A 20997-nucleotide genomic window follows, 5' to 3' on the forward strand; every position below is an offset into this window, starting at 1 on the left:
GTTTCTAATGCCGCCAGCCGCCAGCCGCCAGTTGCCCCCTCGCGCTCCCGGAGCTCCCGGTCTCAGCCTATTTCTGGTGAGCACACCGGGATTCTGGAGTTCCGTGAGAAGCCTGGTGGCACGCGCTCCCGGCTCAGGGTCTCAGTCTGCTGTTTCGCGGGTGCCGTCCCCGAGTCCGCCCGTTCCCCCGTGCAGGTGGCTACCGCTTCCCGGCGCCAAAGCGCGGTGGTTCCTTCCCCCTTCCATTTATCTTCCGATATGTCTGTGCGGTTTCACGGCTCCCCGCTTCATACCTCAATACTCAGCGCTGGAGATGTTCATTTGTAGAGATCCAGATGCATCTTCCTGCGTCTCAGGCTGGTTCTGTGGTTGTTTAGGCTGGTCTGGTACCTATCCAGCTCGACTCGGGGGACCAGCTGAAAAAGGGGTCCCCTACTCCTCCGCCATCTTAACTCCTCCCCCCGGACCACATCTTCTTAATCCAGTCATCTTTTGATGGGCATCTCAGCTCCTTCAACTTTTCTTACCTATTGATTGATTTTTATATATTCATTTTATAAATGGAAGCTTAATAAATTCTATCTTAATAGTCTATCTATGTTTTTGCTTTATTTTTCTATGTACACAATCAGATCACCTAGAGTAATGCAAGTCATATTTTATTGTTTCAAATCCTGATGTGTTTTATTTTTTTCCTCTAACTTTAACGCCTAGCTTGAATTGACAGGATATTCTTGAAAAATAGAGTAAAGAAAACTTTATTAACTAAATCTTAAAAATTTTGTTAAGAATTTTTAATAATTAGAACTGTTTCATAGTGCCATAAAAGCAAATATAAGATTTTTTAAAAGGTTGACACATAAGTAATAAATTAAGAGAAAATATTTCTAGGACACATTGTAATCAAGGAAATAAATTCAGAATATAGAAATAACTCATTAAGATAAAAATTATCCTGATAAAACAGGATGAGTGTATGGGCAAGACTTTTACAAAAGGAGAAAATCATGTAGCAAATATGTGTAAAATGACATGCCAACCCTCTTAGGTATTTGGAGAACTACAAGTTAAATAAATAGTTTGATATCATTTTTGCCCTTCAATTTGGCAAATAATAGAAACAATGGTTTTATGATATTAAATACTAACCAAGTTTTGGAAAGAGCTATCTCTACAGACCATGGTGGGAGGGTCATTAATGGGAATGTCACAGACAAATTTTCCATAACTATTCCAACAAAAAAAATGCCATACTCTCTATCTCAACAATTTTAAATTTTGGTTTCTTAACTAGTGGAACACTTGTGTATGCCCACAAAGACACTCATGAAATCAGGTCTACAGCAGCACTTTATAGTTAAGGAAAAATCAGAAACAGTCTAAATGTCCAGCATTAAGAGAAGAGATGCACAAACATGGGCATCTTATTCAAGGAGCCTGAGGAGAGGGCAGGAGAAAGACCCTGTATCGTTGAAAAGTTAGGATCTTCAGTGAACATGCCCTTCACCACCACCAGGTGACAGCAACACCTGTGGGAGCAAGAGTAGGCTTGGCTAACAAAGAGATTTTGGTCACTGCTGTCACTAACATCACTTTCACCATCATCATCAGTAGCTGCAGCATGGACAAACTTGTAAGTTAATATCTAATTTGCATAACTTGTTTTTCCTGTCATCACTATAAAAGTTCTTTCATTCCTTTATTATTCATCTGTTAACCAGATATTCACTGGCACCTCATATGAGACAGGCATTGTGCATTGAATATGAAGCTTTTAGACCAATGGGGAAGACAGCACGTTCAACAGTTCCAATACAGATTGTGTACCCGAACACTTTACGAGACGTCCAAGGTGGTCTGAGGTCAGAGAAGGTCTAAAAGGAGCTTACAGCAACTTCTCTCTTAAGAGAGAGCAGCCTTCCTTTTTGCCTCAATGTGACTTAGGTCTTCTTGAGATGCTTTTGTAATGAGAAGTTCCTTTATTTATCTGCCTCTTTCATATATGTATAGTATAAGCTCTGGCATGTCTGCATTTGTAGCATATCTTGTTTTTATGTTTGTATATGTGTTTGTGTTAGAAATTTAGTTTGGCTTCTAGTAATAGAAACCTGAAATAGCAGTGCTTATATAACCTGGAGGATTAATTTTATCTCACATGCTGAACATCTGGAGGAATACAGTCAAGAGCTATTTGGTAGCTCCATGATATCACCAAAGATATGGGCTCCTTTTCCTTTTCTCCTCCTCCATCCTTAGTTCTGGTTTCTCTCTGTAAAACTGCTAGAGCACCAACATCACCAACATCACTGTCATGCTGGGGCTTCACCTGTGATGTCTGGGCTGGGACTCAGGCAGAAAGAAGAAAAGAGGCTTGGCAAAGGGTGTCCACCAGCTCAGTGAGCCCTTTCATTGAATGTTCTTAAAGCTCTACCTTTGGATATTTTCATAGTTTCTGTCAATTATAGATACAGCCAAGTGAGTGGTTTGCCCCCTCAAAGGTGTCCCACCCCTGAAATGCAGTGCATACCCCTTTCAGAGCCACACCCTTGGAAACTGCTAAGGTGATTGCTAAATCGACTTTTTACCCTCACCCCCAGGACACCGGCATCTCCTCATGTCTGGATCCATGGAGGTGGCATCGTAGGTATGCATTTCCTCACTTTTTGTGATGAAGGTCGCAGGTGTGATCTGTCAGATACAAGGCAGCACACTCAGAACGCTGTTTCTAGATGCCCAGTGGTCCCACCATTCTTTCCTAGAAAGTAATACTATAATCAAAACTATTTAGTTGCCCCCAACTATTTAGTCGTATCCATTCTCTCCTCTTAATTTTAAAACCTCTATATTATCAACATCAACCAAGAGTCCAGTTTGAGGAGGAGGGACACTATGGATATGAAGTGCCCAACATCACTGTTTCCTCCTCCCTCTTCCTCCACTGTCCTGGCTAGCAGGCACAGGATCCATGTTGCTGGCAGACCTCAAGGGCTGCAGAAGAAGGGAGTAGACTCTTAACACCCCAGAAGTGCCAAGCAGAACAAGCAGAATGGGAACAGGGAGGAGCTGAGAGGTGGAACAGCCTAGAAGCTATGGGTCCCAAAGCAGACACTGAACTGTCCCCTGGGTGGAGACATTTTTCCCAGAAGCAAGATAAGGGGCCAGGATACCACTGATTTTTTAGCATAAAAGTAACTTGAGCAAAAAACTCCTGATTCCAGGATCCAGGAATCTCCTGAGTGCTCTATGGAACTCTGAGCTGAGGAAACGGGGTGACTTTCTAAAGCTCAGCATACAATGCTGGTTCAAGGAATTCTGGTCATTCCCATGGCTTCTCCACAGCAATTTCCAATGCCAGAAGGCAATGATATTCCATTCTACCTACAAGATAGGGACAAAGTGTGAACCAAAGACTTTAGATTTAGTCCAGCTGTCCTTCAACTAGAAAGGCAATAAACAGTGTTAAACTTGCAAGACTGCAGTGATTTTTGCTCCATGAGCTCTTTCTGAGGAAGTAACCAGATGACCTCTGGCCTATTGAATCATGTCAGAGGAAGCTCCAGCAAACAGACTGGATGTAAACTGTCAGATCAAAGACACAATCAAGAGTGAGGGTAACAGGGACAAAAAAAATAAGGATTTCCATAAAATAATGTGCCTGACATAGGAGTAGTATGTCACCATGTCGTAAGAATAAATGCAAGCAAATTCACCTAGAAAATAATTTAACAATTTAGATTGGCTCACAAAGAAAAATTCAGCTCTATGCTATATTCGGAAAATACATCTAAAACTAAGTAATTTAATACGTGCCCTTCTTACTACCCTATTGCATGGTGCACTGGGTGTTATACGCAACTAATGAATCATTGAACTTTACATCAAAAACCAGGGATGTACTGTATGGTGACTAACATAATATTATTATAAAAAAAATAAAAATAAAACAAGGGCCAGATAAATGTACACCAGGTAAATGTAAGCAATAAGAAAGTAAGGGTTGTCATCTGACTATTTGACAAGGTATAATTCAAGTTTTAAAATGTTTTAAAGGGGTGCCTGGGTGGCTCAGTTGTTAAGCGTCTGCCTTCAGTTCAGGGTGTGATCCCAGTGTTCTGGGATCAAGCCCCACATCAGGCTCTTCTGCTATGAGCCTGCTTCTTCCTCTCCCACTCCCCCTGCTTGTGTTCCCTCTCTTGCTGGCTGTCTCTCTCTGTCAAATAAATAAATAAAATCTTTAAAAAAAATAAGAAAATAAAAAATAAATAAAAAATAAAATCTTTTAAAGACAAAGACACTTTATTTTGCCAAGAGAAATAATTAACACTAAAAAATGTTATAACTATATGTACCAATTAGTATACAGAAACTTGTATAGAGCAGAAATTACAGGATGCCTGAGGAGAAAGAAAGAGCAGTGCACTAAAGGATATAGGGAATCTAAACTTAATAAGGTAAATCTAATACACACACCAAACACTTAACCTGACAATTGAGAATATAGCTAATCTTCAAATGTCCACGAAACTTGCACAAAAAAAGACCATTATAAATGTACAAAGATAACCTTTAGAAAATCCCATAGTACCAAGAATACAGAAAACATTCTCTGATTACAATGAAATAAATCAGAGAATATTTAGAAAATAAGAAAACTAAAAGACCCTTTTGTATTATCTAAATGTGGTGCCTCTCCCCATGAAACAAGGACCCCCAAATGTGAGGTGACCCACTTGGGTAGAAGCTGGTGGCACAGACAGTGAGCGGATTGACCTGAGGCAGAACAAAGGAGATAGAAGTTTATTGAATACAGCGTGAGGGAGCAGCAGGTCGGACAGTGGAAGAGAGACTGTCTGCAGGGAGGCAGTGGGTGGGGGCTGTTTTTAGAGGAGGATGGTGAAGAGGTATGGCAACCTATGGAATTTTCCCTTCTTTGGTAACTGTGCCCGGTTGTAAGAAGCCCATTGGTCAGTGAGGGCCTATGGATATTTTGAGAATGGGTCACCGGATGGGCCTGTCTGTACTCAGCAACGGGGTCTCAGTGGGTCTTTTCTACGTTCCATCACTCATCTATTTGCCTAAAAGCAGCCTCTACACCTTTTACTTGTAAGTTTTTAAAAAATCGTGGCTTAAATATATATAACTCAGGCCAAAATCCAGAATTGAATGGGAGGAAATCTAGAGGCTTTTCCATTAGATTTAGAAAAAATATGCTCACTGTCTCCAATGCCTTTCAACATTTTAAGATACCAGCCAATGAAATTAGACAAGAGAAAATAATTAGAGGCATAAGAATTTGAAAGAAAGGGGTAAGATTAACTTTATTTGCTAAAGAAATAATACACCTGGAAAACCCTAAAAAGTCAATGGCACTGCTGCCACACAATAAAGTTAGCAAAATAACAGGTTATGGAATCAACAAAAATGAATAGCTGTCATGCAAAGAAAAGCAAGGTAGAAACTGAGGAACAGTGAAGTTAAATAATAGCTCAAAGTCCCTCGGCTGTTGCATGGTAGGGAATCCAACCCAAGCAGTCTTGTTCTAAGGCTTTTTTTCTCTTCGGGATTATGATCTTCTAGAAAAGGTCACTGGATCCCAGGATATCTGGAAGCAGAATGACAACCTCACCAGCTGTGCTCCAGTATACTTGGAAGAGTCACAAGAGTGCCTTTCAACATAAACATTCATGCGTTTATACCCACTATGCCACTGTCATGGGCTCTAACAATAGCAAAGACCAAGTGCTCTGAGGCAACCGGGTGGGCAAGGCACCCAGACTGGGGTTCCCAGAATGCAAAACTAAAAGGCTGACTCACTGGCATTTGGGCATACTGAGGGTCTCTCTGGAGGCAGCCACCCTGACCTGGCCTTACCAGTAAGGGAAACAGTGGCAGTGCAGAGCTCAGGGTTACAGTTCCCTTCTCCTCTCCACCCTACACTAACCACTGATGTAGGAGGGAGGCCCTGATCTACCCGTCAGAGGGAAGGAAGCGCCATTCAGGAATCAGGCTGAAGAGGATGAGCAGAGGGGGAGCAAGGACAGAAGCTTAGGTGCAGATAAACTTTCAGAGTGTCCACCCCAAAACTCCAAGGTCTAAATTTAACTGACTTTAGCCTTTTTCTGTTTTTCTGGGAACATCTACTGTAATATTTTCATGGTTGGGGACCCCTCAACTCAATAAGTGAGTTTTATTGTTTTGCCAACACATATACAGATTTTTGCCAATTATCTTATGATAGTTTTGAGTCTTAATTTAAGATAATCCACTCACAGACATGGCTCTGTGTTCTTATTATATAATACTTTGTCCCTGCACAGTTATACATCTGCTTTATGTTTTCAGATGACTCAGATCAGAGCTGCTAGTCACGTGTCACACTATGTAATACTAGACAAAGGATTATGGTGACCAGAGTAAACAGATCCTGGTCCCAGACACTGGGATTCTATCCTGAGAAATGCCCAGTCAGGAACCCTAACCCCAGCACTGGGCAGCTGAAGACCCCATGGCCTCAGGGCAGGTGGATAAAGAACTGTAGAGGAGCAGGTGAATATCAGGGATGACCCAGCACACACTCAGTTGTGCGGTGCCGCCACCTGCCTCACCGAGGGTCACAGCTCACCTTAAAGCCCAGGTCTGCCCTCCAACTGTCCTGAAACCTGCCCACTTGTCTGTATTCAGGTCTATAACCAGAGTGAATGTTTTTGGAAACTCATGGTAGACTCTGGGCAGGGGTAGAGATACAGCTGCTGAGTTTTCAGAAGAGGAATAAGTGGAAAAATCAGGCAACCATGAGAAGATGATATGAGAAAAAACATGAAAAATAGATTTGCTTTATCTATATCTGAAATAAAATTAGCTTTCTGACATAGGAATGTAGAAGTGTGGTGTTTCTAGATGGCATTTCTCATGAACCTCATCTGAAACTGATACCCTTAGTGGATGGAGAAGAGCAGCTTACGTGAGTCTATGTCAACCCTGCCCTGGGGCTGGCTTCCCAGAGGTCTGTCTGTGAAGATGGCCCAGTTCTACCTGGGTTCCAGGTCTCCATGCAAATCTGAAAAGGCTGGCACCACTCCTACTTTTGAATTCCCTGGAGACACAGAATTCATCTGGCAAGTAGAATGAAATAACTTTTTTAGTACATAGATCAACATAAAGCTTATTGAAATTGCAGGATGACTTCTTAAATCTTTTCTGAGGTTAACTCATTATTTTTTTAGGTGGAAAGATACAAAAGTGAACTGGAAGTAACACTACATAAAGTTTAATGCACATGAAAATACCTTGTGTTCTGTCTCAGCTGCACTGAACTTCTACTCTATTGATGTCCTGCCAGCAGAGCCAGCAGTATTGCCAACTCCCTCCAAAGTGTCCCCCACTCCAGTGCCCAGCCTCATGTCCCCCTCCAATCTCTTCCTGCTGTGGCTTCATCTCTGGGAGTGACAGCTGCTGCCTGGGTCTCCACAGGCTCCATCTCTTCCATCAGAGCTGGCACCAAAGCCGTGACGACTATGAGCGTGAATCCTTGGGGGCTCCAGTTACAGCCAGGGGCTGCTGCTGACCAGGACCCTGAGGACCACTGAAAAGCAAATGCTTTTTTCTCTTCTCTGACCTTTTGCTCTCTACCTCCTGGGTTCATCATACTTTATGTAGACTAAGGAGGTTTCTTAGCTGATATTCTCAGTGGATTTATAATCCCCAAAGATTAGTATGGAACCAGATTTGCTCTTGGTCTTTTAACCCTATTCAATGATAAAACTCAAATTGTGTGATCAAAGTTGTATTTTGCTCTATTTTGTTGAAGCTCCTTCTCAGAGCTGGAATCCTTGGGAACTATTACAATGAGATCTTTAATTCAGTGGACCTCTTCCATTGTAGTGTGAAGCAAGCACAAGATCATTCCATCTTCAAGCCAGAGTTACTTCAGATGATGGCAGCAAAAGTACAGATGCATCGGTCAGGGCAGGGGTACAGACTATGGGTGGGTAGACCCATAAATGCAGTGGCATAATGGAACCCCCACGAGTCTCTGAGAAATTACTTCCAATGTCATGACCACTTCTTATTTAATTAACATTTTATTATTCTATCTTTGTTCTAGAGTTTGTGTGTGTTTATGATTGTAAATAACACAAAAATTAACATCTTAAAATTCTGAAGTTCTGCTTGAATTTTAGAATATTATCTAATAGTCAATGTCCCAGTTTAGAATGATTATAAACCTGTTTCAACAGAACTATGTAAGAGGGAGGATTTTAATGCCTCTAACCCAGAATTGGAGAGTATCTCTTTCAAATACTAATGGGTTCAAATTATATTTTACTGTTTTCATTTGTATTCCTTTGTTTGGGAGAGTGAACATTTTTTCCAAATATTTGTTTCTTCGAATTCTCTACTTCATGAATTTTTAAATAACAATTGCCATTTATCTCTAGACTTTTATTTTTTTAGAGGTGGGGGAGGTGCAAAGGGAGAGGGAGAGAGAGACTCTTAAGCAGGCTCCACACCCAGCATGTGAGCCCGATGTGGGACTCTATCTCACAACCCAGAGGCCATGACCCAAGCCGAAATCAAGAGTTAGACACTTAATTGAGCCACCAGGTGCCCCAATCTCTAAGCTCTTATATTTTCTTATTGCTCACATGTGATTTTGAAAGTCATTAATTCACATAATTTAGTTAATGTATATCTCCAACAAATGCTACAAATTTGGTTGGTATTTTATTAATTGCTCTTCCCTTAGAAGAGAATGGCATGATTCTTGATGATTCAACTCCTTTATAGGTGATTTTGTAGTTTCATTCATATGAGTCCCAAATATTCAGGTGATTTAAATGTTTCATGATTAGTGGCTTTTATGTAAATGGCCATCGAGCTCTCATAAATCTAACCCAGAGTTTGCTTATTTATAACATATGGCCAATTTAGAGAATTTTCTTACTAATTCTAACCATTTTCAGCTCAATTATTTTATTTTACTTTCTAAGTCTATAATCATATTATTTGCAAATGATGACAGTTTTGTGTCAGCCTTTTTTTACACACATATATATAACACATACATGTTTCCTTACTAATTTGTTAGAATTTCAGCACAAAACTAATTTATAATAGTAATTAGCACATTATGATTTTTTTCACTTGCAACAAATTGTGATCATCATCTCACAGCCAATCTTTTTCCTCTGAGTTTTCTAAGATCTTTTTATTGAGACCTAATATTGAATTTTATTAATCTATTTTTCAGAATTTGTTGGGACAGTTATGTATATATTTTTCTGACTGACATTTGAGGACTTTAGAAGGCAGATTCTTTGAGTTTGGAAGGAGGATAACAGAAGAAACTGAGGTGCAGAGAGGTGGCATCACTGTTGCAAAGTCATGAATGAAGGTGGTGGTGAAGCTGGAAACAGGACTCTGCTCCCACTTTTGGAACTATGGCTGCCTCTTCCAGATAGAAGGGAGCAGAATTACTTACAAATTGTTGAGTTACGAGTTAGTTAGGGTTTGTGCCCACATTTTACCTTTTCAATCTTTCTTCCTCATCTGGCCCATCAAAAACATCAACAGAAGTCTTATCAGAGATCTCATTGCTGCCCCTGATTCTGTCCTGTTAGGAGACTGCCTCTTGATTCTGCATCTTTCCCGGGGGTCTCTAACATCTGGAGCAATCATGGAAGCAAGTGGTCACAGTCTTGAGCTTTCCTATTATTTTTTCCTTTTTTTAGTTATTTTGTTTCTGATACTTACTTGTGCAGACATTAGTGAATACCACAGGTTAAGGGTACAAACTTCCAGTTATGAAATAAATAAGTCATGGGGATGAAAAGTACAGCATAGGAAATAGAATCAATAATATTGTAATAATGTTGTATAATGACAGTGACTACACTTGGGGTGAGCATAGCATAATGTATAGAGATGTTAAATCACTGTATTGTATACCAGAAAGAAATACAACGTTGTATGACAGGAGGCCATTTCTAGAGTGATACTTGCCAGGAAACTCTTTCCCACCCTACCCAGCACATGCATTCTGAGTTGGTTGCCGAAGTTACACAAAGGCAGTTAGTTCCTGGTAATCTGCAGTGGGGGAATGCAAGCTTGAAACTGAGTCATACTCCTTGTCTTTGTTATCAAATTCATTATCAACGCAAACATCAATTTTGTCATTATTAAGCATCTATTTTTCATGATGTTTCTAGAGATGCCTTGTGAGAAGGTAAATAAATAAATGTATCTTATGAAAGCATATGAAAAGAGTTGGCTACCAAGGGGAACTTTCCATAGTGGGCACATTCAACACTAAATTTTCTCATTCTAGGTGTCTGTGATCCGAGGTAGAAGAAAACACTATGTTTTTGTGTTGTTTTTTGGTTTTGTTTTTTATTTTTTTAATTTTAATTTAATTTTATTTTTTTATTATGTTATGTTAGTCACCATACAGTACATCCTTAGTTTTTGATGTAGTTTTTTAATTATGGGAAGAATTCCTTCTGTATACTCATTTTCTTATATGTTAAGAAAACTCACTTTTTTTTTCTTCATAGTTAGCACAGTGCATGTGTGCTTGTGTTTCTGTATGTTTGTGTGTGTGTGTGCATGCATGTGCACAAGAAAAAGAAAAAGACATAGTGAAGGAGAAAGAGGGTGGAAGGAGAGAGAGATGGTATAGTAGGAAAGGAGGGGAGGAAGGAAGACTTTCTGAGAAGAGTTACAAGTTGATAGAAACATAGACAGGGTTACCAGGCCTCTCATTGTAGTATCTTTGGGGAAACTCTATCGGACAGGGTAGCCAACCCATTGTTGGCAACTCCCAACAATAGTCAAAACATGCCCATACATAAGCCCATTTTATATCCCCACTTCCCTAGGCTGACCCAAGTACAAGTACAAATATGGTAACCTTCAGGATTCAATCTGAGGGACTCTTAGAATAGCAGCTCTGTAAAAGATTTTTGGTGCACTGATTGAAGGAATTTATTCCCCACACACAGGTACATGGACTTGACCCAGTGAAAAGGGCAATGTTTACTCCAGGGAAGTGGACTGAGCCCTGGGAAGTGGTGTGTTGGTAAATGTTTAGCATTGGGATTTCTGGGGGGAAAAAGGCAACATGAATTGGTGCCCATTTCAATGGTGTAGGTATTCCCACCATGGCAGATTTCAAGCTACCAAACTGATGGCATGAATGCAGAGTTGGGAAGAGCGGCACACATTGGCTGTCTAGCCCACCACTGGACTGGGACACCAGATCAAATATGACTGGACTTGTTGGGAAGAAGAGCCTCATGGCCTGTAGTAAAACTTGCATAATGGCTGCTGGAGCCCAAAGCAGAGGTAGGTCTAGAACCTATATGGTCAAAGGGCTATTTCTCAAAGATAGATGAGAGTGACTTTAAGACAGAGGGTCTCATGACTGAGTTTTTACTAAACAGTATTAAATGTTCTATTCTAACAATAGCTAGCGCCCTCAAGGTCCTGGAAACCTTGCTTCCAAAATACCTGGAAAGCTGACACTATCCCTAACTTCCTCCCAACTCTAAAGTATATAATGGGCCACTCCTAAAGATCATGGGTGCAGCTCTTTCTGCCCCCAGGTCCTGTCCCTGTGCTTTAATAAAATCATCTTTTTGCACCAAAGATGTCTCAAGAATTCTTTCTTGGCCATCAGCTTGGAACCCTAATGTCTATCCTACATCACCCCCACTCCTGGGTGGGATATGTGTGACATTCCTCAGGCACTCCTGGCTGCCCTAAAACTAAGGGAAGGGAAAATGAATGGTTAACTAGTAGAGATTACAGTCCTGTAGGACAGAAGTTTCCCTCAGTGATTTACCAGAAAAGCATAACCTAACTTCCAAAGACCAGAGACTCAATTTCCTGGAGCTCTAACATCACCCACCCATCCATAGTGATGTGGGAAAGAAAGGTAGAAGGGAATGCAAATGAAATAAAATTTTCTCATAATCTGCAGCCCATCGACAAGGACCTGAGAAAGGCAGAGTTATCATTCCTCCAGGAAACTCCTGTCTTAATGTTAATGCTTTGCTAGAGGGAAAAATAACCTTAGTTTGACAATAGCCAGGCCTCCAGGATCCTGAGAGTCTTTAGCATATGAAAGCCCTTTTGGAAACCTCCCTTTTTTTTTTTAAGATTTTATTTGACAGAGAAAGAGACACAAGCAGGGAGGAGGGGCAGAGGGAGAGGGAGAAGCAGACTCCCCTCTGAGCAGGGACCCTGACATGGGGCTCCATCCCAGGACCCCCTCACCATCATAACTTGAGCCCAAGCAGACACTTAAGGGACTGAGCCACCCAGGACTGCCCCCCCCAACTTATTTCTTACCCGGCCATCTCCTTTCAGTCTTTTTTGCTCAGAACTGAATGCAGTTGTGATTACTGCATATGGTTGATGTGGGATAATAGACAGTAATCCTAGCAAAACTGACCCACATTCACTTAGTACTTACTCGTATGTTAGACACGTGTTCTGTTTCACATTAATATTTGTCTCGAGTGTTCATTCAAAAGACATGTATTAAGTACCTACTATGTTCCAAGAACAGTTTTAAGATCTGAGAATATAGAAGCGAATAAAACAGATAAAAATTTCTCCCTCACTTAATTTATCCTAATAAAGGAATACAGATGACAAACAAAATGAATAAGGAAAAATAGGCTATTTGCTCCTCCAACAAGTATATTTTGAGGGCACCAAGTGCTTCAGGAAGGCATGTGGATTGACCAGTGAACCAAAGGGATGGAGATTCTTACCTCTTAGAGTTTATATTCTAAGGTGAGACAATGGAAAACACGTACATTACAATATGTCTTGTGTTAGATGGTTGTAAACGCTATGGAGAAAAACAAAGCTTGGAAGAGGGACCAGGTGGGTGAGGATTATGATTTTAAACAGGGTGACCAGCAAGGGCCTCCCCAAGTTCATAATTGGACAAAGACTTGAAGGAGGAGAGCATGCTAGCCACATGGGCATCTGGGAGAAGAACATTTGGGGGAAAGAAACAAAATAAGAACAAAGTTCCCTGAAGCAGAAGTGTGCCTGGAACATCAGATGAACTGCCAGGAGGCCAGTGCAGCAAGCTATAGAGTGGGGGACAGTGTGGGACATGAAGTCAGAAAAGTAAGGGGGTGGTGGGGTCATGAGTCCAGTCTGTGCATCCCTTTGAAAGCCATTGGAAAGACTTGGGCTTTCACTGTGAACAGAGTAAGAAGTTAGTAGAATGCTTTTAGCAGAAGAGTTGCATGATCTGATGATTAATACGTCCATCTTACAGATGAGGAAACAGATTCAGAAGGTTCAGCAGAATGCCTAAAATCACGCAACTAGGAATTGGCACACCTGTGAGGAGAACCATATACGCTTTGACAGGAAGAGCCATAAATTCATAGGAAAGCAGTTGGTCCTTTGTGTGGTGGTCTTGGGGTGGGGGATTGGGATAAAGAATAAAACATGCTATTTGCACTGGAAAAGTGGATGGAGTGGTTGAGAGGGAGGGGTCCACGAGGGAATATGATCCAGTGGATTCTCTTTGCAGTAATTTTTAGGGAAACACAGAACTTCCCTGTATCCCTTCGCATCCTGAAATGCAAAGATGAGGCAGTTCCTACTGAAAATTTCAGGGAGTGGTCCTTAAAACCAAATGCAATCAAACAGCTCTACAAAGTGGTACATAAACCCAAGGGACTAGTGACCTTGTGTATGTTGTAAGAGAATAAATGGGCCAGGGAAGGGCTGGCAGAAGTTCAAGGAAACTAACGCCAGTGGGTTATTCCAGGAGAAAGAGGGATATATGGGCACCAAGTGTTCCCTCGCTTCTGTAATCAAGAGTGTCCTAGTGCTGTCTTGCCTTGTGTTTCTGGCCCAGACACAGCCCAGACTCTGATCCAGGTGGGGTTGGGGTTCTCATATATCAGAGACCCACATGTGCACACAGTGGGAAACTGTGTGCCCCTCCCCCACATATGTGAAAACAGTCTTTCCTCCATAAATGACTTTCACTGGTTCCTCTTGTGATAATTTTTTGTTGGGGTTGGGGGACAGGAAAGGAGGCAAGGATGAGGCCAGGTGAGCCTAACAAGCCTGTTCAGTGGCCACGTGTTGTAATGGAACGTGACCTAGGTGGAATTCAGAAATTCCTGTCTAATGTCTGCTCCTACCTGGCTGTGTGGTCTTGAGCAAATTTCTTTCCTCCTCTATGGGCCTCAGTCCCAATATTGAGGGGCCAAGCTCTGTGCCTGTAAAGGCCCTCGCCAGTCCTCCATTCCATGGTTCTACAACATAATCTCCTGAAAATCTTGGAGGAGCCCCATATTGTCACTGGAATAATGGTTCAGGGTATCTCTGGCAAAAGTCTCAGAGCTGAGCCTGGAGCAGAGACACACACAGACATGGGATCTAAAGGAGGGGACCTCTGTAGAGTCTTCTCAGACACTACAGTGAGATTTCTCACTGGATACCAATATGCTTGAGCTCTCCATCTCCCAGGTGTCTGGCTTCTCACTTCCTCCTACTTCTCTTCCACAAAAAAGGAGGGACCCAGATTTTGACCTTGAGTGCCTGCCATCTCTGATCAAGGACAGCTCCCAGGATGTGAGGAAACCTGGGCCCTGCCTTCAGGGAGCAACATCTCAAATTGGGTACTTTCCCATCTGGGTCTTCTGGTCAGAGCTGGGGTACCACTGAGTTGAAATCTTGGTTAGGTTCATGCACTCAGGGGACACAACTCCAAACATGTAATTCATGTCAGGATTCATTGATGCTGGTGCTATTAGGGACCTTAAGATAATCAAGTACATGGTTTCTGATTGTCCAGATGCTAAGTCCTAAAATGAGCTAACCAGAGGACTGCAGAGAGCTTTTAAAGAGCAAAAGGTCTTCCTAAAAAGAACAGCCCATTAGGTCAGATGACTCAGATATTGCCTTGTGTTAAGGCAGGGGCCAGACCCCATGACATGCTTCAGTCCCCTCCACCTCAGAGATGTCATGATTCTGAATCTGTGATTATGTATTCTGTGAATCCATGATTCTATCTATTACCCTGTGAGTCTACCAGACCATTATTGCATGAATCCACAGGTCTCTGTTTCTATGAGCTTGTGCCAAAGAGATAAGTGGGCCCTTTTGAGGATAACCTGTGACTCATTCTGGCACTTGTACCAGTCATCTGACTTTGCCACACCTCACCTTCCCAGACTATAAAATGGGTGGGGCATAGCCCACCCACCTGTTTTGGTGGCACATGTAAACAGTATCTCTCATCAGAGATGTTAGTGCTGCCTGAAGATGTTAAACCCATTAGTGACAGCCCGTCCCCACAGAGCAGGAAGTGAGCCAATCAGAGCTCATGGAAGGCATGAGGTGCACAGATTGGCTAATAGTAGGATGGCCATTGGCCACATGGAAGAAGGAGTTGGTTTAGGCTGTACTGTCAATGGAAAGCATCCTCCTTCATTCAATCATTCATTCCTTGGCCTAGTTAGTGTTCCCCGGGTCCTGTGCTAGAGCTAGTTGATATACAGCGAATGTGTCCACAGTTACCAATGCACAGAAATTATGGTCTAGTGGGAATAACTCCATGGACAGTGAGGATATAAATACATTTCCTTTGTAAAATACAAAGGCCTTGGCCCCTACAATCATAGAATATCATAGCCAGGAGGGGTTTCATTGACTATTTTATGATGGAAGAGAAAAACCCTAGAGATAGCAGGGCACAGTGGGGCCACACTATGAGGCAATGGCAGAATCAGAACTAGGCTGAGTTCTATTTGTGCCTTAATCTATCTCTATGTTGTTTGGTTGACATGCCTTAGAATGGTTGGCCTTCTATGGCATTTTCATCCCTATAGGGTAGGGCTGTCCCGTCCTACATCTGAGTTATAGGACTTCTTAATGACTATGTCTGTTGGTAGGCTAAAAGGTATGGTTCCTAAAGCATCATGTATTTCAACACTAAAAACAGCATGTTGTGGCAGAAAAAAAAATGAGGAGTAAACCTGGGTTCAAATTCTGGATCTACTACTTCTACCTATATGAACTTGGGCAAGTTTTTGTTTGTTTGTTTGTTTTGTTTTTTTATTTAAGACACTATTATGGAGACTAAATGTGATGAGCTAACCCTGTGATATGTATGGCCCCAATAAAAGATCATTCTTCTCCCATTCCCATCATAAAACATCAAGCCTGGGTGCCAGCTGAGGTGGGACATAGGAGAACAAGTAATGGAACAGCCTGAAACCACTTCCACCATCCTGTTTGGGACAGGGACTGGCAGGATTCACAGATAAAACTATGGAGTGCTACAAGGCCACCCAACACAGGAATGATGGGGGGAAGCAGGAAACTTTCCAAGACTGGGGGCAGAATTTCCCCCTTGCTTCCTCCAAATTGTTCAGGGGCAGAACCTGCAAGCCCTGGCTTGGGCTGGGGAAGTGTCTGTGGACTAGTGGGGGTTTGTCTTCTTTGTTGAGGAAATTTGGGAGTTGTAAGGTTTATGGTACTAGAGAAATTGGGATCCATTATGACAAACGCAGAAGCACCTTTGGGTGCCCCCCCCCATGGTGGGGGCTGCACCAGCTGATCTGAGGGAGTGGTACTTTGCAACAAGGGCTCAGCTCAGGATCAAGATATCTTTCTGCATTGCACAACCTGACATGGATCAGTGAGAAGAGTGTTGGCTCTGAAAATAGGCTTGGGTTCAAGTGATACCCCATTGCCTACCAATGGGACTACCTTTGTGAAATAGGCCTCTGGGTCTTAGTTTCCTTGTCAATATAAGGCTAGCATAGCCTAACTCACAGGATGTGCTTAATACATATTATTCCCATTTCTCTTGCTGTATTTACTACATTGAAGAAAGGGAAAGAAGCAGATATTCAGGGACAGTGCTATGATCAGAAATAAAATGCAACATATTGTAGCAATAAAGACCATAGCTTATGAAAGCAGACTGCCTGCACGTGAATTCTGCTTCTTACCTAATTGCTTTGTGACAGTGGGTAACTTCCTTAATCTTTCAAGGCCTCAGTTACAGGGCCATCTGTAAATGTTCATCCCTTATGAACTGTCTAGCACATACGAGGCATTCAGTTAAATGTTAGATTCTACTATTATTACTATCACAGAGTGTTTATTTGGCTGGAATTCCCACTGTGCTGGGTCTTTGGGGATCTAGGCCTGGTAGTGAGGTCCAGAAAGGTGAGGATGGGGAAGTTATGGGGCACACAAAGCTGAGGATGTAGGTCATAGGGCATGAGAAGCTGAGGAGAGACACCCTAGCTATAGAGCCTGAGATCTGAGATCATTAAGCACCCACCCAGTTTCCCAAATAAACAGAATAACCTGCCAGTCCATGGAACTAACCTGGAGTTCTGGGGGGCCTTGCTGCCATACTGAGGCAGCGACCACTGGGCCCAGCAGCCCAGACCAGCAGGAGCCACCAGGGAGCCTCTCAGAAAGAACACATTATTCAGGCTGAGGAGATGCACAGTGTAGCTTTTGGCACATTGTATGAAAAATTGAGACACTAAGTATATTTTGAACAAATTCCTGAAGACTCAAGTGACCTAGAAACAACTTTGTAGGCACAGATCTCATAAGCATCTCAACTCTCATAACTTCTAGGAAAAGAAGACTGACTTGCTTCATGAAGAAGGCCAAAGGAAACATTTATCTCATGTTTGGGAAAATTCAATGTCAAGCAGAGACATGCCCTGCCTCTGAGTGAAAAACCAGGCATACTGGGGTGGAATCTCACCAATGCAGTGCCTGCCCCAATCCTCGTGATCTCTCCTGCTTCATTCAGATGCCATTAGATTGCCTCATTGCCACCGTATAAAAGGGCTTCCCAATGTCCAGCTCCTCAGATCCTTGGCCTCTGCCTGTCTTGCTCCTGTCAGCAAAGAGGGTAAGTCTATGCCTGGGTGAGGGACATAACAAGGAAGGAGAGGTGACACTGGGGTGAGATGAGGGTGGTCAAGACTAGTCATGAGGGCAGCTGCAGAAGGAGCTGGGGCAGAGCTGGTGGGCAGTGAGAAGGCTGGAGCCTGAGGGGGAGAAGCAGAGGTACAGAACCAGAGGCGAGCTTTTGGTCCTGTGTGGGAAGACGTCTTCAGAGAACCGCCACCCTCTCTCTCCCTGCATGTAGTTTTGCAGTCCTCTCATGGGTCCACTTATGGGGTGAAGTGATAGTCCAGCCAGCCTGAAGAGCAAATGGTGGAAACTTGATCTCTGGCCTTGTCAGGCTCTGTGGGGCTTAGCTTCAGACTCACATTGGCTCCAGGTCTACTGACAAGAACTTGCTTTCCTGGGGTACTGCCTGGTGTGGCAGGAGGGAATAGGGAAGTCAGTTGTGAGAGAATTGGTGACAAGGGGAAATCAGCTGGGAAATAATTTTCCAAGGAGAATCTGCAATACAGGCACCAAAGTGAGTAAGAAGAGAGGAGGCTTGGAGAATTGGGTGGAAATAGACATCACTCCTTCCAGCCCTTCATTTTCCATTGTGGAAACTGAGGTACACAGCCAGGCACAGGCACAAGATCCAAGCAAGATCCCTGGATCTGAGTCCACCTTATGTCAGGTCTGAGTGCCTGTGACCTTCTCAAAAAGGTTCCTGCTTACAGATCATTCTATTCACATGGGATGCTGGGGGTTTCCCTGGAAACCTTCTTAGTTCTGATGAGACCTTTCTTTTCAGATTTTACAAAGCCACAGGAAGATGTGTGACCAGCAGAAGCAGCCCCAGTTCCCCCCATCTTGTGTGAAAGGTTCGGGATTGGGAGCTGTGCAGAGTACCAAATGTACCTCTGTGAAATGCCCAGCTCCATCCCAGACTCAAACCTGTGTGAAATGCCCAGCTCCATGCCCAACTCAAACCTATGTGAAATGTGTAACTCCTTGCCAGACCCAAACCTATGTGAAATGCCCTGCTCCATGCCCAACTCAAACCTATGTGAAATGCCAAGTGCCATGCCAGACTCAAACCTACGTGAAATATGCAACTCCTTGCCAGATGTATGTGAAATACCCAGCTCCATCACAGACAACTTATGTGAAATGCCCACCTCCTTGTCAGACATATGTGAAGTGCCCAGCTCCATGCCAGACAACCTACGTGAAGTGCCCAGCCCCCTGCCAGACCCAGACATGCTATGGCCAGGGCCCTTCTCCCAGCCAGACCTACTACATTCAGCCTACTGCAAGTAGCTCGACCACCTCATGCTGTGTACCTGATCCATGCTCTGCACCCTGTTCCACCAGCTACTGCTCTCTGGCTCCCCGGACCTTCGGGGTGAGTCCCCTGAGACGCTGGGTCCAACGGCCCCAAGACTGCAACTCAGGATCATCTAGCTGCTGTGAAGATTCTGGGTGCTGCAGCTGTGGGGGCTGTGGCTCTGGGTGCTGCTGTTTGGGAATTATCCCCATGAGGTCCCGAGGTCCTGCATGCTGTGATTGTGAGGATGACTGCTGCTGTTAAATACAGAACAGCCCTGCTCTACCTTCTGGAACATCCACCAGCCTCTGGCCCCCTCCCTGTATTCCCAGTGATGTAGAATCTCATTGCTTCACTGTGTGCTTTGCTTCTCTGTGAAGGCAGCCTGCCAGAGTTAGCGCGCTCCCCAGACTTTGGCAAGAATAAAGCTCTGAATGCAATTCATAGTGATGTCCTGTCTATTTGGTCCATATTTATGCTTTTCTATCAGAAACTCTTCCTGTCTTCCTCTTGCTTCTCAATAAGAGGAAAGGTCCGCGTGGACATGAACAAGCAGACCAAGCTGGTACTACCCCAGCCTGGGATCCCTGAGCATTCTAGAATGCTGCTAATAAACTTCCCCATGCAAGTTAGCTGGAGATTTTGAGGTCAGGAGATGCCTTTTTCCTGCGCTCCTTCCGATGAGTGTAAGGAGAGGGTTTCGCTGTGCTGAGGCCCTCATGGTAGCATGACTGCTGTATGTGAACTCAGGGTTCAGCTTCCTGGATGTTGTAGGGTCTGTGAAATCAGATCTGTTTAGGAGCCTCATGATGATGCCCCTGTTTGTGTGGGAGTGGCTCTATGGAATCATTTTCTCATCTGATGAGTTTGCCCCCCTGAAGCTCCAAAGTAAAGACCTGATGGAAAGGGTGAGGACTCACCTGAGTCCAGGTGGAAATTCCCCATGTTAGCCAGGGAGACAGCCCTAGTAGTGAGTGAGAGGTTGCCAAGAGGAAGATGAACCTCTTAGCATAAACATATGAGTCTGGGCCAGACACCCTCCCTCATTAGCCCTTCCTCTTCCATTACTTTGTTAACCCCGGGGGTTTAGGTAGATTTTTCTAGCTAGAGACTGTAAACCCACACAGTAAAAAAGAAATAAGTAGGGGGTACATGCTGTTCAAAGCAGCCCCACAAGCCCTGGTGCATGAGCAGAGGAGGCAGCATGTTTGGCAAATATGTAAATGGACATTCCAACAAGAACTGGGGACCTTGAGTTGTTTCTAGGCAACATCTTTCAGGTTACCCTGCGTCACTTGTGGAGTGTCATCTGGACTACTGTGCTGCCTTTGAACATTTAAGTCACCCATGATCCCCCAAATCACATTCTATCCCTCCAGCTAAACCCATTGCAGCCAGGTCACTGGGCACCATGCTGTCCTCTTGTACCACCAAGTGGCTCCAGCAATGTTGGAAATCTATGTGCTGCTTCTTCCGTAATGAATGTGGGCATGAAATGCTTTTATATTTATTAATTAAAAATTAGGTAAGTAGCATGAGCTATGTAAACATTCAAATAGTACAGTTGATGTTTGAACAATGCAGGGCTTGGGGGCACCAATCTCTCCCACAGTCTAAAATCCACCCTTTTGAGACTACTGTTGACCAGAAACCTTACTGATAACATAATCAACTAACACATATTTTGTATGCTATGTGTATTCTATACTGTATTCTTATAATGAAGTGAGCTAGAGAAAAGAAAGTATTATTAAGAAAAT

At 43.2% G+C, this 20997-nt stretch overlaps 1 protein-coding gene across 1 annotated transcript; it reads left to right on the plus strand.

Moving 5' to 3' along the window:
• Positions 1-17875: 17875 nt before the first annotated feature.
• On the plus strand, positions 17876-19501 carry KPLCE (KPRP N-terminal and LCE C-terminal like protein). Its single transcript, XM_045790669.2, has 2 exons — positions 17876-17932; positions 18722-19501. Exons 1-2 carry the CDS (start codon positions 17876-17878, stop codon positions 19499-19501), a joined length of 837 nt encoding a protein of 278 aa, XP_045646625.2.
• Positions 19502-20997: the final 1496 nt, after the last annotated feature.

Source organism: Ursus americanus, chromosome 12, assembly GCF_024610735.1.
Source record: "Ursus americanus isolate L20-20 chromosome 12, mUrsAme1.1.p, whole genome shotgun sequence".
In the NCBI taxonomy this organism is placed as follows: Eukaryota; Metazoa; Chordata; class Mammalia; order Carnivora; family Ursidae; genus Ursus; species Ursus americanus.